Source organism: Sitophilus oryzae, unplaced genomic scaffold (genome assembly GCF_002938485.1).
Source record: "Sitophilus oryzae breed Bouriz unplaced genomic scaffold, Soryzae_2.0 scaffold_1745_pilon_pilon, whole genome shotgun sequence".
Lineage (NCBI taxonomy): Eukaryota > Metazoa > Arthropoda > Insecta > Coleoptera > Curculionidae > Sitophilus > Sitophilus oryzae.
Genome location: NW_022146441.1, coordinates 308,599 through 332,422, shown reverse-complemented (window position 1 = coordinate 332,422; position 23,824 = coordinate 308,599). Strand labels below are relative to the sequence as shown.

The 23,824-nt window shown below is 35.1% G+C and overlaps 1 protein-coding gene across 2 annotated transcripts in view; it reads right to left on the bottom strand.

Moving 5' to 3' along the window:
* Nucleotides 1-5,167: 5,167 nt before the first annotated feature.
* Nucleotides 5,168-23,824, bottom strand: part of LOC115882013 (titin-like) — a 29,369-nt gene continuing 10,712 nt past the window's right edge. The window contains exons 7-21 of one of the 2 annotated variants that reach the window (XM_030899824.1): nucleotides 18,070-23,714; nucleotides 17,794-17,969; nucleotides 17,506-17,735; nucleotides 15,768-16,024; nucleotides 15,500-15,706; nucleotides 15,245-15,445; nucleotides 13,893-13,989; nucleotides 13,556-13,832; nucleotides 13,099-13,442; nucleotides 11,570-11,962; nucleotides 11,180-11,406; nucleotides 8,716-9,006; nucleotides 8,121-8,387; nucleotides 6,685-6,911; nucleotides 5,168-6,596 (exon numbers count right to left, since the gene is read on the bottom strand). In XM_030899824.1, coding sequence (XP_030755684.1) covers nucleotides 6,236-6,596; nucleotides 6,685-6,911; nucleotides 8,121-8,387; nucleotides 8,716-9,006; nucleotides 11,180-11,406; nucleotides 11,570-11,962; nucleotides 13,099-13,442; nucleotides 13,556-13,832; nucleotides 13,893-13,989; nucleotides 15,245-15,445; nucleotides 15,500-15,706; nucleotides 15,768-16,024; nucleotides 17,506-17,735; nucleotides 17,794-17,969; nucleotides 18,070-23,714 — 9,200 coding nt within the window. In that variant the 3' untranslated portion in view covers nucleotides 5,168-6,235. The remainder of the gene's footprint in view (nucleotides 6,597-6,684; nucleotides 6,912-8,120; nucleotides 8,388-8,715; nucleotides 9,007-11,179; nucleotides 11,407-11,569; nucleotides 11,963-13,098; nucleotides 13,443-13,555; nucleotides 13,833-13,892; nucleotides 13,990-15,244; nucleotides 15,446-15,499; nucleotides 15,707-15,767; nucleotides 16,025-17,505; nucleotides 17,736-17,793; nucleotides 17,970-18,069; nucleotides 23,715-23,824) is intronic. The other variant, XM_030899825.1, reaches the window with a different exon arrangement.

Genomic DNA, 23,824 nt, shown 5'->3' with positions numbered 1-23,824 from the left:
ATTTCAACCATCGAATGGTTTTATTCGAATAAAATCATTCATTCATTTGTATACTAAAGCATATGTGACAACCTCGCCGTGCGACTAAATGGTTATCGTTGAGCCACGACTATCGAATGCTTTTGATAAATGAAATTTAGTATTCGTTTGATTTTTGTGTGCGTCAGTGCATTATTAGTTCTTCCAAATTTTTATAACTTCGCCTTATAAATACTGTGCTATTTTTGCGTTTATTAAAATATTTAAAATACTAAAATAGTAGTTTTTTTAATTGACGATTGTGTGCGTGTGCAGGTGGTCAAAATTTTTCCGAAAGTTTGTGTGATTTTCCGTAGCCCGATCTTTCAATTATTTAATTTTATATGGTATATGGTCTATTTTTTAATGGGAAATTTTGAGAAGTAGCAATTTTTAAGAGAGATGAGATGAACTTACAATTAATTTTAAAAATACATATTTGTATTTTAGATGTTTTAATAATATGAATTAGTTGAACTTAATAATTATATTAATTAATGTGGTTAAGTAAATGGTTATCGAACTCAGACTATGGGGTGAGAAAATTAAATTAAAAGTTTTACACGTGCCAATTTAAAAAAAAGTTAACGATGTTTGTATTTTGTTTATGCTAATTCTCTTACATGTAGTTTTTTGCGAAGAAATATTTCATTTATTTTTTAGTAAGTAAATACCAGTAAAAGTAAATATTATTATTATTAAATAGTAATATAAAGTACCGAATATAAATAATTTTGATTTCTAATTTTTATTTATATTTTCCTTGCATTACACTGCACGCTTAGAAAATTAATAAATGTTTATATTTCATGATTTTAAAATTTGTTGTTAATATAACAAATTAGTTCTGTAATTATTATTATTTAATAAACCAACGTTGCCACAAAAAATTGAGAGACTATATTATTTTTAAATAGGATCTAATATAAATAATTTTGACATCAAATTTGTTGTTTATATTTTGCTACTACTTAAAAAAAATGTTTATATTAAATGATTTCAAATTTTGTTGTTAATAGGTATAACAAATTATTACTGTTATTATTATTTATTAAACCAGTCTTTGCTTAAACACATTAAAAATAATTTTCCTACATCCAAAATAACAAGTATTATTGCAGTGTAACAACAGAATATTAATAAAAAAATATAAAATATATAGACATACTATCCCTAACTAACTAAAGCCAAACAATAATATTCTTTGCTAATATCAACTAATACCAATATATGGCAACAGCGCCCTTCATAATGTATTTTCTGTGTAAATACTAGCACCTCAATAAAAAAAAATAATGTCCTTATCTTTATCTGACTCCACAAAAATCAAAGATGCCGCCTTCTTTCATAGCATTGCCACCGACCGCTGTCGGGTTTCTCGGAAAGAAACCTACGTCGCCGGGCGACAACTAAAATCCAGTTAATATTTTATTATAATCGATCCTGACCAATAAATGAATTTCATAAATGAATGAATTTTATAAATGAATGAATTTTATAAATGAATGGTTTTTGCTGCCAAATTACTAGAATAAAATATTTCAAGGCAGATGACGCATCTATTCGATAATTTTTATTCGAATAGTTTTCAACGAATGTTTTCTTACTAGCTATCGAATTATTCGAATGAATTGCAACTATCGAATGTTTCGATAGTATTCATTCGATAGTTCCCACTACTAGTTTTTATTTTGAATGACCTATGATAGCTATTAAGGTTGATTAAATTCAACATTCATCAGCAGATTGAGAATAACATTTGAAGAGGAAGCTAAATCATTTTAGGTAAATTACTAATAATTTACCTAATTAATATGTTTCATAAATACCTAATATTATTTTATTTAGTAAAATATGTAGATATAAATGATTAATTTCAAATCAAATATTTTAGTGCACAGTTTACTTTATTTCTGGTTTTAGGCAACTATAAATACACTTAACGTGTATATAGAGTTGCCTTTATTAGGAGTTTAAATTTTTTAATTTAGTTTTTTTATTTTGAATAAGAAGACTTAAGGAAGGAGCATATCAAAAATCTTAGGTACACCGCGATGGGCCTCAAATATGGCCGACTTAAATTCCGGTTTATCAGTGTCGTTCTAATTTTATTTAAAAAATGTAAAACTATGATGTAGGGTAGACGTGCGGTAGACTCAATAATTTGTTGTTTTATTTTACGTTGTGAATAAATTTTGGTAGTTATTAAAATTGTTATAAAAATATATAATTCTAATAAAAATAGATAAGTTATAATAAGTATTTATTAGCACAAACATCCGAAACGCTACTGAAGCAGGTAAGTCAAATTAATGTATCTAAATTCTTTGACATCTAATCTTTGACAAGTAATAAATAAAAGCTAAAATGCAAGAAAAATATATAATTTAGTTAATTTAAGTGAATTTCATAAATAATCGGTTTACTACACGTATGTATATTATATAGTCACTTACTAGCGAAAAGTTGTTCCATTATTTCACCCTATTTTTGCCGAGATATACCGCACGCTACACAACCAACTATTTTAGAGTCTTTTTCGATAAATCGCGATACTGTCACTGTTAATTTAAGTTCTGCCACAATTTCCATCTAGATTTACTACCTTTATATAACTATCAGTAGTAGAATAAATAATAAATAACATAAAATAAGCTCCGTAAAGACTGACAAATCCACAAAATTTCAAATCAAATTCAAATGTGTCAAATGAATCGTCAAACAGAACTGTCAGAGATCCCCACCCTAGAGTGCTTTTATGGCGCTTTTTCCGCCCACCATGCATGAATACATGGATAATTTAAGTGCTGCCACAATTTCCATCTAGATTTACTACCTTTATACAACTATCAGTAGTAGAATAAATAATAAATAACATAAAATAAGCTCCGTAAAGACTGACAAATCCACAAAATTTCAAATCAAATTCAAATGTGTCAAATGAATCGTCAAACTGAACTGTCAAGGATCCCCACCCTAGAGTGCTTTTATGGCGCTTTTTCCGCCCACCATGCATGAATACATGGATAGCATTATGCTCCTTCCTTAGTCTTCTTATTCAAAGGTTTTTTACACTTTTTTAAATATTAAAATTAAACTATTTTTTACTTACGAGTACAGGTTACTTAACCATGTTTTTCCTTGTATTGCTATCAAAAAAGGTTTTTATAATACCGTATGATCGAAAAAAAAAACGGCGTCCAGTTGGCTGGGAAATGACGATCGATGACATTTCCCATATAAAATGACAGCGATCTTCATTTCATAGCCATCGCTGACGCCGTTTTTTTTCTTCGATCATACGGTATGTTATGGACCCTATCAATTTACTGGTTATAGAATAGTTTTTAATGAAGCTTGTTAGTGAATAAATAATTATTTCTTTTTCTTTTTCTTACAGAACCAAGACTTTCCAGGAGGGTAGCTAGAAGATTTATTTATCCCAGCATCAATACCTCGGATTTTAATATCCTTTTTATATTACTATGTTAATAAAATATATTATGTAAATAAATAATAACTAATAATTAAAAATAGAGTTTTATTTAACCAAAATATATACATTCTCGAAATACTGTCTAATCTTGAACAAAAAGAAAAGGTCATTTAATTATCACAAAAATAATATATCTTAACACTAAACAACATAACAAGTTGTTCTGGAATTAGACAGTATTTTATATAAAAATAATACCTAAGTTTACCTCCTCGTTCTTATGTACTCCTGATAAAAATTCCTGATATTTTAACTTTTAATAAAAATTGCACGAAAAATTATGTCTATACCTCTTCGCTCTTATGTACTCCTGATACAAATCCGAGAAAATTCAGCTTTTGACAAAGATTATTGCACGAAAAATTTTAAACTGGTCAAAAATCGCCGGTTTCTATCAGGAACGCATGAGCTTGAAGAGGTAAGGAGCAAATGTAGTACTACACGTAAATAAAGCATTTTTAAACGATATTTCTGCTATCTCTAGCACTTCGACCTCGTTTCCAAACTTCAACCCCTAATATCTCGGAAACTATAAGGGATAGAGAGGAACGGAACACGGCATTCGATAGGCATTTCAACCCTCTATAAGGGCGCAAAACGAGGGCGCGATCGGGGATGAAAAAATTTTTTGGCGAAAAATGAGGTAAGGGGTTAACCTTCCTTTATTTTCCCCCAAAAATTTTTTTTTGCTCCGATCATCCCCTAATTTTGCACCCTTATAGAGAATTGAATTCCCTATCGATTGCCGACTTCCGTTCCTCGATATCTCTTATAGTTTGGCCGTAATGGCCGTTTTTCGAAAAAATCTAACTCATTCTAACTCGTTGGTCGGGTACTCCAAAATTTGCCAGGTTGGCAATTATTTTTGGCAGCTTTTATTAAAAATGAACAGTCTTGAATTTATTTCAGGAACATATGAGTGCGAGGAGGTATTTTTCGATACCAGGAGTAAGCGGTTACATTCACCATTTAGTTAAAACTTTCTGATCAATTTATTTACGTATTGACAAACTTTTCTTAAACATCTAAAAATGCTGGATTTTGATCGGGAATATATAAATGCGAGGAGGTAAAGTATTAGGAGCAAAATCTAAGAGGTATTTAATAATTCTTTTTTTTAATCTGGGTATTAAAAATGAAAATAAAACACAGTAAATAGTTTAACTAATAGAATTTATTATATGGTGCTTTTCCATAGAGGCAGGAGTTGAAATAAAAGTCATTCAATTTTTTTAAAGATTTATTATAAATAATATATTATTTTAATAAACTTATATTTGAAATTTTACTAAACACTAACAGCGTGTGTAGTTCCAATAACCTTAAAAAATAATCTAAGGGTTTTTCATGGTCACACATATTTCCATTACACAAAAATCTACCAAGTAAACGTCTACATTATGACGAACCTATTATTTTATTTTCATCGCAAGTTTTTTTCTGACAGTTCTGACACTTTCAAGTCCAGTAAGAATAAAAAAAGCCAAAAAATTGGCCACTTGAAAATGACAGATCACATTATTTAGTATTAATACGATAAATATTTCCTAGTAAGTCTCTTCAACGAGTCAGGGAAGCTTTCTAGCTTTTGACAGAAAATCCTATTTACCTGCTAATAAAAATGACAAGACAGCTGTCACTAGCGTGCGTCCCCTTGCTGGAAAGACTATAGATATATAAAACACTGACAGTTGTTTGAAATTTACAATACAATATGATCGTAAAAAGAAACGGCGTCACAGTTGGCTTGAAAATGATAGTTGCAGTCATTTTATAAACCAACATGACGCCAGTTTCCGAACAAAAAAGCAGCATACGATAAAAACGGCGTCGAGTGACCTTAGTAACGACTGGTCGGTCGTTGAATGAATTTTACACATAAAATGTCGTCGATGGTCACTTCTAAGGTAAATCGACGCCGTTTTTTTTGCTGCCAGTGTTTTTGACTAGGGAAATAAATATCGAAAAATATATATAATCGATATTCGTATGTACGCTGCTTTTAACCTAAGGATATTTAATAAAAAAAATACATCGTAAACTGTTTTACAAAAAAAAGTTTTTAAATTAGAAAATAGATATTTTATTGAAACAATTTTTATACAACTTTTTTCACTGATAAAAATTCAATTTTGTTTAATAAACATTACATATTTATAATTTTGATTTTTTCTTTTTTTAATACACCAAACAAAATCTTTTTTTTGTCACTCTGAATCAACTAAAACTCCTTTTAAAGTGTCTTTCGATAAATAAACGTTTTGATGTAGTGCGATATGTAATAAAGGATCTTATTTTATATATACATGCAATATATAAGTAACATTTTTAAACAGCAAGCAACGCACATATACAGGGAGGTGTTTTTTGTAGCAGAACATTTAAACAGTCGATAGGTACACTTATTTTTTGTAATGTTAAAAATCGGGCGTTTTATTTTTATTTAACTTTGACATTTATGTATCTATTTTCACATTCCTATTCAGAAAACTACAAAAATTTGACTGTTTAAAAATCCGTATTGCTCCTGTAGAACTACTAGAAAAAAAAGCATTTAATATAATCTCTCATTTCCGGAAAGAGAGGATATATGTACAAAAAACGTACATAATAATAACAATGTTATGATACAAACTAAAGATAAACACAAGCTCTTCGGTCCGACAATCTTTAGATGAGAAAAAACGAGAAAAATTTACAAAAATATTCTTATTTACAGCCTTACTTACAGTCCTCGTCAAACTTTAACCTTTTTTCCGTCTGTTCCTCGTCGGGGGAATCCCCGCCCGGCCTCTTCAGGTCGTTCAACGTTGCCACGATCGGCGGCTGAATCGGTATTTCCCCGACCGACGTTTCGCTGCTGCCGGGGGAGGAGATCGACGTGGTCGTGGTCTCTTCGGGCACGGACGACGACGATCGGTCGCTAGAGACCTCCTCCTCTTTGGCGGGGGCCGGGGTGGCCATGAGGGAGCCCAGGTCGAACATGTCCGGCGGCGGCTCGCTCAGGGAGCTGCACATTTCGCCCCCCAGGGTGCACAGGCCCTCGTTGACGATGTCGCGCTCCCTGTGTTTCGGCGACGCTCTAAACATAGACAGAAACAACGTTAGTTTGGTAGGGTAAACTTCCTACATAATGTACAGGCTGTCCAATTTTCAATAATATTCCTTACCTGGATGGTTTAGTCGATTCGACGCTAGACGTACTGTCCTCCACCACGTCGTCTGTCAACATCGGCATAGAACCGATAGATCCAAAAGAACCGGGCTTTACCACGTCATCTTTCGTGGATTCTACTGTTTCTTGTAACAATGGCAACGAATCGAAAGTGTTTTGATCACTGTCTAAAGCTTTTTCGATCAACAAGGGCTCTTTCTCAATCGAACCGTTACTTTCACCCTAAAAAAACACAAGGGTAAATGAAAAAGTAACGCTTATAAGTTAAAAAAAATTTTACCCATAAAAACTATGCTCTTACAAGTAAAAAACTATTTCTAACAAGTAAAATCAAATTTTAACAAGTAAAATACTATTTTTAACAAGTAAAAAATATTTGTAACAAGTAAAAAACTATTTTTAACAAGCAAAAAACTATTTTTAACAAAGCAAAAAACTATTTTTAACAAGTAAAAAATACTATTAAGTGAAAAACTATTTTTAACAAGTAAAAACCATTTTTGACAAGCAAAATCGATTTTTAAAAAGTAAAAGACTATTTTTATCAAGTAAAAAATATTTTTAACATGTAACAAATATGTTTAACCAGTAAAAATATCTTTAACAGGCAAAAAATTTTTTTTACAAGTAAAATAATATTTTTAACAAGTAAAAGAATACTTTTTACAGGTAAAAGACTATATTTAATAAACCAAAACTATTTTTAACAAGCAAAAATATTTTTTAACAAGCAAAAAATGTTTTAATAAGCAAAAAATATTTTTAACAAGCAAAAATATTTTTAACAAGCAAAAAATATTTTTAACAAGTAAAATATTTTTTAAACAGTAAAAAGTATTTTTAACAAGTAAAAAAAGTACTTATAACAATTAAAAACTATTTTTAACATGTAAAAACTATTTTTAACAAGTAAAAACTATTTTTAACAAGTAAAAACTATTTTTAACAAGCAAAAAAACTATTTTTGATAAGTATAATCAATTTTGAAATAGTAAAATACTATTTTTAACAAGTAAAACACTATTTTTAACAAGTAAAACACTATATTTAACAAGCAAAAACTATTTTTAACAAGTAAAAAATATTTTTAACAAAAGAATATTTTTAACAAAAGAATATTTTTAACAAGTAAAAGAATATTTTTAACAAGTAAAAGAATATTTTAACAAATTAAAGACTATTTTTAACAAGTAAAACCCTATTGTTAACAAGTAAAAAATTATTTTAACAAGTAAAAACTATTTTTAACAAGTAAAAAATTATTTTAACAAGTAAAAAACTATTTTAACAAGTAAAAAATTATTTTAACATGTAAAAAACTATTTTTAATAAGTAAAAGACTATTTTTAACAAGTAAATACTATTTTTCTACGCGAAAAAAATATTTTTTACACGTAAAAAACAGTTTCTACGTTATTTTACTCCACCTACCTCCGTGACAAGGTCCTCCGTCAACAACGGCATGCTACTGCCGAAGGCCTTCTGCGACGTCGCCACCATTCCCACGGCCTCGTCCAAACTAGGCAGGACATACCCGTACGACGTGGGACTGTTAATGTCGTTCGCGCCCACCACGTTCTCAGGGATGGGCAGCGCCAATTCTATCAACCCTGCGGCATTTTGCTGTTGGTGCGCGACCGTTTGCGATATGTTCGGGTCCGTTATCGTGATGGGCAGGTCGACGTTTTTGGGAACCACCTGCGTTTTAAAGAAGTTATTAATCCGCTTAAAAATACGATTTTTTTACTTGAAAAATCGACTTTTTTTATATCCGAATAACAAAATTATTTTCTCTAATTTATATATTTATATCAGTTTATATTTTTTATTTTACGACATAAAAATGACATATATACAAAAGAAAGACAGACGATTGGTCACTCAGTGTCAAAGACAAAGATTATCAGATAGTGGAGTGTCACTGATGTGTCTTCAACAAAAATGAAGCAGATTTACTTATCCACGAAGTTTATATACTATATCTATAACAAAGGTTTTTAATGCTTTCGCAAAACTTTCACCCCACCTGGTTCAAAATCTCCGATTCGTCGTCGATCTTCTTACTGTTGGTACTGGGCACCTCCAGCGGCGTCATTATGGGCGAGCCCAGCGTCAAGCTCGTTTCCAGCACGTTGCCGACGTGCATGGGCGGGTAGAGGGGCGTAGAGACTCCGCCCCCTCCAGGACTGAGCTGGCTCTTGATTGGCGACGTTCGCACGGGCGACTGGGGTTGCTGGAAAACGTCGGTATCGGCCAAGGCCGCTGCCAGAATGTCCTGATTGGGTTTGTGGGTGGCGAATACAGGGTTGCCAGCTCCCTGAAAATCATAATTTATATTCAAATCTCGTACAAATATATTATAAGAATGCATTTCGAAGCTTTGCCGAAAAAATTAAGCTCTGCCTGTTTTGCATTAAGATTTGTTTCTAAGGAACTTAACTTGTCAGTGGCTAGAACTGTTTATTATGCACTTTTTGAGTCGCACCTCAGATATGCCCTTCCATTCTGGGGTACGTGTTGTTGCGACTCAATTTGACCGCATTTTTAAGCTCCAGAAGAGAGCTGTTCGATATTCACTGGGACTAAACAGTAGAACTCATTGCCGGGACTTTTTTAAAAAATTAAAAATATTGACTCTTCCTTCCTTATTTATATTTGAATCCGTTTGCCTAATACGTAAACATATATCAGCTTCTCAAGAAAGGCCATCTCAGACTTATCCACTCAGTAACGCGGAGCAAGATCTTTATCTACCTACCCCACGCTCAGAGTTAGTTAAAAGTTCAATATTATACAACTCGAAAAAAATGTACAATCACCTGCCATTTGAAATCAAATCCATAACATCATTTTCTTCATTTCGCAATTGAAATTCTTATTTACCAGACAAGGCTTTCTACGCCGTAAATGACTTATATTTTGATAAAGGAATTTGATCTTGTAAACACTGGTCTAATTTTTGCTATTACTATATTTACTATAGTAAACGCCACGAATGTTTGGGAGTGATTCATCGGTCGCTACCATGTGAACTAATCTGTTCAAGGTCACATAAAACTTAATTCCAGTGCCGTGGTATTTCAAGTCATATAATAATCAATATATAATCTGTTGTAATTTGTTGTTTTAACTGTCAAAGTCTTGTCAAAACCTTTGAATAAGAAGACTAAGGAAGAAGCATATCAAACAATTTAGGTAGAGCGCGATGGGGACCAAAAATGTCCGACTTAAATTCCGGTTTATCAGTGTCGTTCTAATTTTATTTAAAAAATGTAAAACTATGATGTAGGGTAGACGTGGGGTAGACTCAATAATTTGTTGTTTTATTTTACGTTGTGAATAAATGTTGGTAGTTATTAAAATTGTTATAAAAATATATAATTGTAATAAAAATAGATAAGTTATAATAAGTATTTATTAACACAAACATCCGATACGCTACTGAAGCAGGTAAGTCAAATTAACGTATCTAAATTCTTTGACATCTAATCTTTGACAAGTAATAAATAAAAGCTAAAATGCAAGAAAAATATATAATTTAGTTAATTTAAGTGAATTTCATAAATGATCAGTTTACTACACGTATGTATATTATATAGTCACTTACTAGCGAAAAGTTGTTCCATTATTTCACTCAATTTTTGCCGAGATCTACCGCACGCTACACAACCAACTATTTTAGAGTCTTTTCCGATAAATCGCGATAGTGTCACTGTTAATTTAAGTTCTGCCACAATTTCCATCTAGATTTACTACCTTTATACAACTATCAGTAGTAGAATAAATAATAAATAACATAAAATAAACTCCGTAAAGACTGACAAATCCACAAAATTTCAAATCAAATTCAAATGTGTCAAATGAATCGTCAAACAGAACTGTCAAGGATCCCCACCCTAGAGAGCTTTTATGGTGCCTTTTCCGCCCACCATGCATGAATACATGGATAGCATTATGCTCCTTCCTTAGTCTTCTTATTCAAAGGTCAAAACATATATTTGGTTATAAATATAAAATGGAATGCCCCATTGGCCGCACTACAAGCACACCGATGAACTGACGCACAAAAACGAATCAATCAAAGAAACGCGATATAGTATCGTCTTTGTCAATCACGCTAACATTTTAGAATAAGTAGGAGGAGCGCAGGCAAATTATTAGACCGGGCCTTTAAAAACCTACGTCTGCGGTAAAAATTTACGTTTTTAATGTAAAAATGATAGCGCGCGTGTCGATTCTAACTTCATCAAGCGATGAATCACTCCCAAACATTCGTGGCGTTTACTATATAAACTTACTAAATATTTTTGAATCTTATTTTGATTTTTTTTATTCTTTGACATTGTAAACATTTATAAACGTTTATTTTACACAATAAGACTGACAATGTAATTTGTGTACTTGTTTTGTATTCTCTTTTGTTTGTTTACTTTACCTTTGTCTACAAATTGTAAAATGTTTTGACAATAAAGGCATTTATTTATAATTACCTCTGGATTATCTGTTTCTGGAAGTCCCAGCAGGGCTTGGGCTTCAGCGCCTGCGTTGGTTTTGATTAAAATCTGCTGCCCATCAGCTTGAATTATCACACTGCCCCCTTCCGCACTGGCCAAAATATTTGCCAAATCCGTGGTTCCGTCCGAGAGGGATTCCAGGAATTTCTGAGTGGCTACCGGGTCTCCGGTTACTATCAATTGTTGACCACCCAAAGCAGCTTCTAAAACGTCATATATTTTTAAATTAGTTTGAGTAGATCTTGATTATGTGATAAAAAGTATAGTAGTGTAAAACAGTGGTAAAAAAACAGTGTAAACTACCATAATACCTCTTACCTTTTTTCTACTGTAAAAAATAAAAATACCTCAACTAAATCAACTTACCAGGTGACGGTTGCACAGCTTCGCTCACCGCACCCGTCAACGAAGCCTCCGGCAACTTAGCCACTTGTTCCAACACAGGTTCGGCAACCTTCGTTACACTTTCCTGCACCGCGGTCTTCTTCGGTTCCACCTTCGGCTTGTCCTCGGCTTTCTTCGGTTTCTCCACGGAGGAGGCCGAAGCTTCGACGGTAGGCGCAGCCGGCTTGACAGCGGCTACTATGCCCTGGCCTTGGTCCACCTGCAGCACTACGTTGTTTATGTCGCCCCCCAGGCCGAGACTAGGGTCCAGGGACATGAGGGCTTCGTTGTTGAGGGGCGTCAGGTTGCCAGTCTCGTCCAGCGTGACCAGCATGTAGGATTGGGGCTGGCCGTCGACAGTTTCGCTTGGTAGAGCTGAAAAATAAAAAAAAAATATGTTTTTTAACTTATATTCTGTTTTTTTTCTCTCAGGTAAGATTTCGACAGACGATGACAGAAGAAAAGCAGATGACGTCCCATACCAATCTATTTATTTTACTAAAAAAAGTTCTGTGAATCATGTGTGAAATTAATCTGGATGGGTTTAAATATAAATCAGTCACGTCTCTCTTTATTGTTTTTAACCAGTTTTATAGGTTTATTTCAAAAATGACAGATCATATTTCAATTTTATTGGTTTGACGGAACGATGAACGACAAACGGACGCCGATGCGCATGAACTCGCCTTTAGATTTTTGACGTTTGTCAAAGTCTTGCCAAATTATAGGTTATAATTTTGTGTCAACTTATGTCAAATATCTGCGTTTTGGAAGATGATGCATTTTGATTCGTGTTATTACGTGTTTTGTGTCTTTTGAAGTCAAGTGGAGGAAAAATCGAGGGAAAATTAACTGTAGACCCAGAGCACCGTTCATAGTTAATATTCGCTGCCCAGGCAGAAAGTGTTATACACCAATAAAGTTACCATCAATAAAGTTTGTATACCATCTCTGAGTAGCTGTAAAATATCGACATCACACGATAGGTAAATAATGGATTTTAGTACTGCAGAAAAATAATGTCAAAAGGTACTGGTTTAAAAAAATGAAGATTAAAGTTAATTAATCAACCTTTAAAGTATAAAATTTGGTAAGTGTTATTATTAATAAAATAGTTTGTTTTATTTATTCCTGTGGAATATTACAAATTTGTATTTGTACATAAGTTATATTAATAAATAATAAATGCGGGAATTTTTTTGAAGCTTGAAAGTAAGAAATAATTTTTTGTATTTTTATGGTATGTGGTGTTTTGTTGTTTTGTATTAACACATACCGTTTTTTTTAATAAAATAACTCAGTTACATTTTTTTAGTTTTATACAGTTTTTTATTCACAATATTTTGAAGTAATCACTTAGCAGTCAAATTTTAAATATATTAATTTCCTGCTATGCGTTCCAGTTGTACCAACTTATTTCTTTGCAAAATAAAATAAACTACCTTGAAATTAAAATGACAGACACATCTACCACTGTCAAGGATTTTGTCGTTGGACAGATTATATCTTACCTAGTATTTGACCTTCTGTTATAGTCGTCTGATTCCCTAGAGCGTCCTGTATCACCAGCTGATTCAGCGGCCTGTCCGGTTTTCCCACTTCGGCCGCTTTACCCGCTTTGACGTCCGTCTGATTCGGCGCCGTTGCCGCTTGCAGCAACGTTTCCGACGGGTTTTCCGGCGCGACGGCCGGTTTGGCAACGGTTTGTGGAGCGGGCGCCGGTTTCGGCGGAGGCGTTATAGGCGTCAGGGCCGGCACGGCCGGTTCCAGCGGTTTCGGCACCGGTTTCTTCACGATAACCTCGGGTTTCTTCATGTAGGCTCGCCTAGGAGCCGGCTTAGGGGCAGCGGCCAGTCTAAATAAAGGAAATTAGGGTATTTTATAATCTTATTATGATAATTATTATATCGATAATAATTATCATATCATCAAGTCGTCTTATCATCCGATATCATCAAGTCGTCTTACCTGTTGGTGAAATTCAAAATTTCCGGAGTTTTGTTAGCTTGCTGCTGCCTGGCGCTAGCCTTTATAGCTTCCAGCTGCTCAGCCACCTGTCTGTCCAGCTCGGCATCGTCAGTTCCCTGAATTTTTCGCACCGTCTGACCTAGCTGATTTTTGATCAGAATCGTTTTCTGAGGCTTGCCCTTCTGCACCACTTTTTTCCCTTGCACTGGGGTGGTTTTGCTGGATTTTGATACAGGAATCAACAGGCCTTGATTCAAGACTGCCGAAGAAGATACGCCTGCAAAAAACAAGGTGAGAAAAACCTGATGGGGGTGGGAGAATTGAAGATGAAACTTACTTGGAGTTGAGACTGTCGGTTTTGAGATAATTCCGCTAGAACTTGGAGAATCCACCAGGCTCTTCGGTATGCCGCCTTTAATGATGGTTTTTGTGACCTTAAAACGTTCAAAAATGTAGATAATACAGTGAGCAGCAAAAAGATCATAAAAAATTTAAAATATATATCACCGAGTATGCAAAACCCTGATTTTTGTTTGTCGGTTCTGAGACGACCTAATTTTCAAGATTTATTAACATAGAGTCGACCTTATAAAGATTTGTTGACTAAAGTAGTTGTTTTTTTTGTTTGTCGTTTCTGAGCCAACCTATCGATTCAGTCACTTTTTAAAATATAACGACACTGAGTCGATATTTTCAGGATTAGTTGACTAAAATATTAGAAAAACTCCGTTTTTTGTTAGTCGTTTCTGAGTCAAGCTGTCGATTCAGTTACTTTTTAAGATTTATCGACGTAGTGTCGATTTTTTCAGGATTTGTTGACTAAAATATTAGAAACACTGTTTTTTGTTTGTCGTTTCTGAGTCAAGCTGTCGATTCAGTTACTTTTTAAGATTTATCGACGTAGTGTCGATTTTTTCAAGATTTGTTGACTAAAATATTAGAAACACTGTTTTTTGTTTGTCGTTTCCGAGTCAAGCTGTCGATTCAGTTACTTTTTACGATTTACCGACATTGAGTCGATTTTTTCAGGATTTGTTGACTAAAGTAGTTGGTTTTTTGTTTGTCGTTTCTGAGCCAACGTGTCAATTCAGTCACTTTTTAAAATATAACGATACTGAGACGATATTTTCAAGATTAGTTGACTAAAATATTAGAAAAACTCTGTTTTTTGTCTGTCGTTTCTGAGACAAACTGTCGATTCACTTAGTTTTAACGATTTATCGACATTGAGTCGATTTTTTCAGGATTTGTTAGATAGTGTTAGAAAAACCATGTTTTTCGTTTGTCATTTCTGAGCCAACTTGTCGATTCAGTAACTTTTTTAAATTTATCGCAACTGAGTTTATTTTTTCAGGATTTGTCGATTTAAGTATTAGAAAAAAAAAGGTTTTTTGATTGTCATTTTTGAGTCATCGTATCAATTCCGTTATTTTTCAAGCTTAATCGACAGCGAGTTCATTTTTTCAAGATTTGTTAAATAAAGCATTAGAAAATTCCTGCTTTTTTGTTTGTCGTTTCTGAGTAACAAATTAAAATATTGACCTCCAGAATCCATAACAGTATTTAAATTAGACTTAGACCTTTGATCATATATAAAAAACTATACACACAGATTCATCTAGCTATAATAAGAGAGTATTTCACGTCACATCAGGGTAAATTTTATTACAATTCATACACATTACATACCTTGGTACCGCTCTGAGCATGCATCAGCACCTTCTGCTGCTGAGGCGTCAGCACCACCCTGTGTTGCTGACCGTGCTGATTCGTCACTATCATTATCTTGTTACCTACCGGCTGCTGCTGACCCACCAACTCAGTAGCTTGGACGTTTTGCTTGGCCTGGACAGCACTCTGTTTCCTCACCACCGTTTTTATAGTTTTACCCTAAAAAAAAATCATTTTAATTTTATTTTTTTGAGAATATGTAACGCGTAGAACCTGAGGTATAGTCGAGGTCATGGAGGATGGTACGAAGACGTATTTGGTGGGTTTTCCGTCAATCGAAGTACCGGTAGCTAGCAAAGCTGTCGGTGCGGGTCTGGTTATTTTGGTAGCTGAAGTAGACCCGCTTAAAATCCTGGGTTTGGTAGTTTGTTTGCCTGTCAGAGGCGTGCCTGAACCTGGCTGGGTAGTCTTGAAAATAATCTAAACACATAGACATAATTGAAGTATCTGTCAATGTCACACAAAAGTTAAAAAACCTTACCTGTTGTTTCGGTGTGACGTTCGTGACGACTTTCTTGATAAAAGATGGCGTTGCCGGCTTCTCAGGCAGTACTTTCGCTTGTACTTGCTCGGTAAGTACCACCGGCATGTTCTGGATGCTTTCTGGCGTGAGCAGGTCGTCGGAAAGAACAATAGGCATTGAATTAATGTCGAAAACCGTGTCGTCGGCGAGTGGTGTCGATTGGATTGTTGTTGTGTTGGTGGTGGTTGATGTTTGTTGTGGTTGGATGATTTCCCCTAAATTACCAAAAATTATTTAGCCTACAGGCTACAGCTATAACGCAAATATTGAGATAGAAAACCTTGTTTTTATTTGTCGTTTCTGAGTCAACATATCGATAGAGTAACTTTTTAAGATTTATTTATATTGAGTCGATTTTTTTCAGGATTTGTTGATTACAGTATCAAAAAAAAGTTTTTTATTCCTCGTTTCTGAGTCAACCTGTCGATTCGGTAACTTATTATGATTTTGCGACATTGAGTAGATTTTTTCAAAAGTTGTTTCTGATATTGTTGATTTTTGTCGTTTCTGAGTCATCATATCGATTCAGTAACTTTTTAAGATTTATTTACATATACTGAGTAGATTTTTTCAGGATTTGTTGAATAAAAATTTGTCGTTTCTGAGACAACTTTTCTATTCAGTAACTTAATAAAATTTAGTGACACCGAGTGGATTTGTTGATTAAACAATTAGAAAAACCTCGTTTTTTGTTTGTCGTTTTTGAATCAACCTGTCGAATAAATATTTTTTTTTAAATTTATCGACATTGAGTCGATTTTTTCAGGATTTGTCGATAAAGTATTTGTGTGTCGTTTCTGAGTCAATCTGTCGATTCGAGTTTTTCAGAATTATTCGATGCTGATTATTCAAGTATTAGAAAAACTGTTTTTTTTTCCTTTGTCGTTTCTGAGTAAACTGGTCGATTCAGTAAATTTTTAAAATTTATCGATGAGTCAATTTTTTCAGATTTTTTGGATAAAAGTATTAGAAAAACTCTGCTTTTTGTTTTGTTTCTGAGCCAACTGACCTGTTCAGTCAATTTTTAAGATTTATATATATATATATATATATATATATATATATATATATATATATATATATATATATATATATATATATATATATATATATATATATATATATATATATATATATATATATTGAGTCAATTTTTTCAATATTTGTTGATTAAAGTATTAATAAACCGTTTTTTATTTGTCGTTTCTGAGTCAACCTGTCAATTTAGTAAATTTTTAAAACTTAATGACGCCGAGTGGATTTTTTCAGGATTTGTTGATTGAAGTATTAGAAACCCCTATTTTTGTTTGTCGTTTCTGAGTTAATCTGCCGATTCGACAACTCTTTTAGTCTGTCTCTGAGTCAGTCAGTCAGTTAGTCCCTCTCTGAGTCAACTGGTCGATCCAGTATTTTTTTTTAATTTATCGATAAGTCAATTTTTTCAGAATTTTATTATCGTTTCTGAGTCAATCGACCGATTCAGTAAATTTTTAAGATTTATCAACAATGAGTCAAATTTTTTCAGAATTTTCCAATTAAAGTATTAGAAAAGCCCTGCTCTTTGTTTATCGTTTCTGAGTCATTCTGACCGATTCAGTCAACTTTTAAGATCTATCGACACCGAGCCGATTTACGTCCAAATCATTTCCGAAAATGTTCACATAAAAAACCTAAAACTAATAACCGTCATACTAACCTTTAGGCGTTCTGATAGTCTGTTGCAAAATTTTCGCTTTGGCGTTCGATTTGGAGGTGGCCGCTTTCGTTTTGTGACCTTTCTCAGGAGTGACTGCTATAACCTCCTTTTCTACCGATTTTCTAGCTATTTTTGGTATAACAAAGGCCGTTTCTATGTCCTCCACATCTTCAAACTGTCTTTTAACACCTTGCGGTGGAGCCTTAGGTGTGGGCGTCGTATTGGCCGGCCTGTATATATTTTTTTAAGTCAAACTTTTGCTAATATTAATAAATAAAAATACTGTACCTGATTATTTGTTCAGATAAAATGATGGGCTTGCTTCCCGACTTAACCGAAGATTTAGCTGCCTTAATGATTATTTTTGGGCCAGGTTTGGGTGTAACCACAGCCTTAGAACTCTTATTCACAACTGGCTTCGTAATCTTTTTCTCTATTTTGATGTCACTCTGTATATTAATTTTCTAGCAAAAAAAAACATACAGATTTAAATTTTAAAAAAAATTAGTTTTGTAAAAAAATGTACTCAAAAACACACTTAAAAAAAGTCAAATCAAATCTTACCTTCGGCTGTTCGCCAGGCATAGATAACCTCTCCAACAACTTGGGCGACTCCAATATCACATTGTCACCAGTGGCCTTACTAGCCAGCACTATCTGAGAGGGTATGGCATCTTCAAAATCAAACATACTACTACCCAGGACCGGTTTCTTTTTGACTGGCTGCTCAACAGTGTTCGGTTTCAGCTTGCTTTCTGAGCTGCTAGAGTCAGAATTATTACCCTCCAAGATATCCAGCAGCTCTGATTTATGCTTGTAAGCATTAGCCTTTAATGGATCTTTATCTTTCAGCGCTGTCTGAAGCTCCTCCTTCTTCGGAGACAGTACTTGATCGAAATCCATGGAGAAAGTGCCCAAAGTCATCGGTTTTTTCTCACTGATCACTTTATCTGGCGTGATTTCGACCTGAGCATCTGCCAAATCCTTCTCAGACATCACGGTGAGAGTGCCTTCGATTGGAACAAGCTCAGGTTCAGGTAGAAGAGGTATATTAGCTGGGATCAAGATGTTTTCTTCAGATTTTGCTTCTGCAAGATCTTTGACAGTTTCAGACTTATCTTCTTCAACGACAGGTTGCTCTTCTTTTTTCTTAGGCAAATTGAAGAACTCGTCTACGTCCACTTCGTTCCTCACTTCTTCTGTTTGAGATTTCTCTCCGTGATCTTCGGTGGTCTTTGGTACTTCTACTTCAATTGCTTCAGGCTGTAATAATTCAGTTGAAGTATGGTTTTCTTCAGAAGTTTTAACTTCTGGCTGGTATTCTTCCTGGTTGAATAGGAAGCTCTTCTTCTTTGCTAAAGGCGACATCAGCATATCGTTCTTCTCCAAAGCCTGAGCCGTTTCAAACAGTTTCTGAATCTTCTTTTTGGGCGGTTGAGGAATAGTATCTTCCTCTTTAGTGTCCTGTATATCAATAGGCTCAATCTTCTTCTTCTTTGGCGGAACGCATTTGAAAATATCATTAGCTTCTGTAATCTTTGAAGAACTATCTTCTGGTTTCTTTTCATCAATAACATCTTCAGACGAAGAATTATTCGTTTCTGGAACCTTTTCTAAAGATTCTACAGAGTTCTTTTTGGTCTCTTCCTCCATCAAAGCTGTCATGTCATTAACCCTTTTCGATTTCTTCAAAGGAAGAATCAACTCGTCCAAACTCCTCTCTTCGTTCATCTTTTCCAATCTATTTTCAATAGTTTCTTCCCCAATCATCTCCGTTTCTTCACTGTGATAAACGTCGTTCTTGTTCTGACTGCTTCTCCTACTCCATTTGTTCTTTTTCGGAGGCACGATCTTCGTTTGAACCTCGGGCTCTTCCTGGTTCTCGATGTGGGAATGTTTTCTAGGTCTTCCTCGACCTTTCTTGGGTCTTTCGTCTATACTCAAAGCGCCATCATTGTCCGAAGAAACAATATCACTTTCTTTAGTATCGATAACTTCCTCTTCAACAACCTGAGGCTCTGATGGGACAACGACCTCTTCTTGAGGAAGATCGGGCTCAGGTATAGCAACAGGCGTATCTTTAATATCTTGACTAGTTCTTCTGCTCCACCTGTTCTTCTTTGGAGGCACGCTCTTCGATTGAACATCGTTTTCTTCTTGATTGTCGATTAGAGAGTGCTTCCTGCGTCTCCCTCTACCTTTTTTAGGTTTGACTTCTTCAGGTTTTTCGTCTATACTCAAAGCACCTTCGTTATCTGAAGAAATATCACTTTCTTTAGCATCTTCAGACCTGGTTTCGTGAACTACTTCTTCAATAACCTCAGGTTCTGGCGGTATAACAATTTCGTCTTGAGGAAGATTCAGTTCAGGTATAGAGGCAGGCGTTTCAATGATATCTTTAACAACCTCATCAGAAGAAATTACAGCATCAATTTCTTTAATTTCTTCGTTTTGTTCTTTTACAGAATCTTCATTCACAGCTGGTGGTATTTCTAAAGGTACTGTATCTTCAGGTTCAGACTTAGAGGTGCTGTCTCTTTTCTTAGACCTTCTCCCTCTAGCTCTAATCTTTTGCTGTTCAGCTTCTTGAACCACTTCAACAGGTTCTTGAAACTCAACAACATTCTCAGAGATTTCTTGCTGTGTTTCAATAATTTCTGTTGATACTGGTTCAATATTAATAGCTTCTTGTTCTACCAGAGCTTCCCCAACAACTTCTGGTGTTTCAAATGGTACAGTATCTTCATTTTCAGGCTTAAGAGTGCTGTCTCTCCTCTTAGGTCTCCCTCTCTTGCCTTTAATCTTTTGATGTTCGGCTTCTTGAACCACTTCAATGGGTTCTGGAAGTTCAACAATATTTTCAGAGATTTCTTGCTGTGTCTGAACAATTCCTGTTGATGGGTGTTCAACAGGAACAGTTTCTATTTCTTCTAGAGCTTCTTCAACAGCTACTGGCGTATCATCGGTTTCGAGCTTAGGAGTGCTGTCTCTCTTCCTAGGTCTTCCTCTCTTACCTTTAATTTTTTGCTGTTCAGCTTCTTGAACAGCTTCAACGGGTTCTTGAAGTTGAACAATGCTTTCCGCGATTTCTTGCTGAGTTTGAACAGTTTCTGTTGATGGGGGTTCAAAAGGAACAGCTTCTGTTTCTTCTACAGTTTCTTCAAGAGCTACTGGCGTTTCTAACAGTACAGTATCATCAGTTTCAAGCTTAGGAGTGCTGTCTCTCTTCCTAGGTCTTCCTCTCTTACCTTTAATCTTTTGCTGTTCGGCTTCTTGAACCACTTCAACAGGTTCTTGAAGTTCAACAATGTTTTCCGAGATCACTTGCTGTGTTTCTGGAATTTCTGTTGATGGGGGGTCGACAGGAACAGGTTCGGTTTTTTCTAGAACTTCTTCAAGAGCTACTGGCGTTTCTAATATTACAGAATCATCAGTTTCAAACTTAGGAGTGCTGTCTCTCTTCCTAGGTCTTCTCCTCTTACCTTTAATTTTTTGCTGTTCAGCTTCTTGAACAACTTCAACAGGTTCTTGAAGTTCAACAATGTTTTCCGCGATTTCTTGCTGTGTTTGAACAATTTCTGTTGATGGGGTCTCAACAGGAACAGCCTCTGTTTCTGCTAGAGCTTCTTCAACAGCTACTGGCGTTTCTAACAGTACAGTATCGTCAATTTCACGCCTAAAAATGCTCTCTCTTTTCCTAGGTCTTCCTCTCTTACCTTTAATCTTTTGCTGTTCAGCTTCTTGAACCACTTCAACGGGTTCATGAAGTTCAACAATGTTTTCCGAGATCTCTTGCTGTGTTTCAAGAATAATTTTTGTTTTTTCAGCCTCTGTTTTTCCTAGAGCTTCTTCAAGAGGTACTGGCGTTTCTAATAGTACAGTATCATCAGATTCAGGTTTAGAAGTGCTCTCTCTTTTCTTAGATCTCCCTCTCTTACCTTTAATCTTTTGATGTTCAGCTTCTTGAACCACTTCAACGGGTTCATGAAGTTCAACAATGTTTTCCGAGATCTCTTGCTGTGTTTCAAGAATAATTTTTGTTTTTTCAGCCTCTGTTTTTTCTAGAGCTTCTTCAAGAGGTACTGGCGTTTCTAATAGTACAGTATCATCAGATTCAGGTTTAGAAGTGCTCTCTCTTTTCTTAGATCTCCCTCTCTTACCTTTAATCTTTTGATGTTCAGCTTCTTGAACCACTTCAACGGGTTCATGAAGTTCAACAATGTTTTCCGAGATCTCTTGCTGTGTTTCAAGAATAATTTTTGTTTTTTCAGCCTCTGTTTTTTCTAGAGCTTCTTCAAGAGGTACTGGCGTTTCTAATAGTACAGTATCATCAGATTCAGGTTTAGAAGTGCTCTCTCTTTTCTTAGATCTCCCTCTCTTACCTTTAATCTTTTGATGTTCAGCTTCTAGAACTACTTCAACGGGTTCTTGATGTTCAACAACGTTTTCCGAGATTTCTTGCTGTGATGGTACAATATCTGTTGAGGGGGATTCAACGGGAACAGCTTGTATTTCTTCTTGAGCTTCTTCAACAGCTATTGGTATTTCTAATGATACAGTATCATCAGTTCCAGACTTAGGAATGCTGTCTCTCTTCCTCGGTCTTCCTCTCTTACCTTTAATCTTTTGCTGCTCAGGTTCTTGGACTTCCTTTACTGATTCTTGGGATTCAGCAACGATTTCTAAGTTTTCCTCAACTGTTGGGACTATTTCAGTTGATTGTGGTTCAACAGGAACAATTTCCTGTTCTATCAGAGCTTCCTCGAGAGCGACTGGCGTTTCTAAAGGTACAGCATCTTCAGTTTCAGGCCTAAAAGTACTGTCTCTCTTCTTCGATCTTCCTCTTCTAACTTTTAATTGCTGATCAAGTTCTTGGGCTTCCTCAACAATGGTTTCTTGGGGTTCAGTAACAATTTCTGAACTTTCGGTTGCCGGAAGGTCGACAGGAAGAGCTTCAGGACCAGGAAGAGTTGGTTTATCAGTAATGTCATCAACCTTTGACTCTGGTTCAACTTCAGGTTTGGCTGGAACAGAATTGGTATCTTCAATTGGGAGAGCGTGTTCATTATTGACCGGAGCAAGTTCTTTCTTCGATATGTGACTTTTTCTAGGTCTTCCTCGGCGCGCTACATGAACCTCCTCGCTTTTTACAGGTTCTGGAACAAACTCAGATTTATTTTCTTCGATTTCAAGACCAGTATCTGTTTTCTCGTCGATTTTTTCTGGTTCTTGGTTATTTTCAACAGGAGCGTCATCTTTCTGAAGATCTTCCTTTTGAACTTGAGGCTCTTCATCTAAAATTGTTTGTTCTTCGTCTTTGATCTTTTGCTTATCCACAACTGTTTTTTCTTTCGGTTCTTTCTTACCGCGACTCGTTCTGGCCCTAACTTCAACCGGCCTGGATTCCAGCTTTTGGCTGACCGAATTTCTTAAATTTTCGATAGATATCTCCGCGGTGACTGGCCCATCGAAAGCAGCCTGCTCCGACGGCCTTTTTTGCTGTGTACTCCATCTACTTTTTCTTCTTCCTTTGGTAGTATCTTCAGGAATCAAAGATGTGTTATTCTCCAACGTTTCTTCAGTTTTTGGAGAAGACCGTGATTCTTCAACATGCTTTTTGTTCCTTGATTTCCTGCTTCTAAGGTTATCTGCGGACTTTTCTTCAATCTGGGTCTGCATCAGCTTGATGTTGGGCTCTTCCCCGTCGAAATCGAAGATTTCTTTTGGTTCTTCAACAGCGAAATGTTTAGATTCCTCTTTGCTTCTTCGGTTTTCGAGCTTCTTCTCACTTGTTACATCTTCCCTGCCCCTAGATTTTCTTCTATCCTGTTTTTCAACCTTTTCCTCAGTTACTTGAAGCGAATTTTCAGGAATATCCGTCTTTTTCCGGTGGTTTTCAGCTTCCAGTTTGCGGAAGCCAGCTTCAAAGGCGTCGAACGACGTAATAAACTTCTTTTTGGGCTGTTTGGACGTGGTGGCGGCGGTGCCACCTTTGTCAGGAAATTTTATGGTGCTGGCATCATGAAAATTTTGCTCCGGTTTCAACTTGCTGTCGATATCGTCTATTTTCGGCACGGACGTCTCTTCCATCAGCTCTTTGAAGGCTTTTTCTATGGTGTCGTCGGGTTCTGAGGAGTTTTTGGAAGGATCTTCGACGGGTTTCTCATCGGAAGTTTCTTTTTGGCTGTCTTCCGATTTGTTCGGTTCAACTTTTTGGAGGAAAGAAAATAGGAAATTTAATATTTTAATGATATTTTTTGATCTTTTATCGTAATAAAATAATTTTTTAGGCGCAAAAATGTTTTTACATGTAATAATT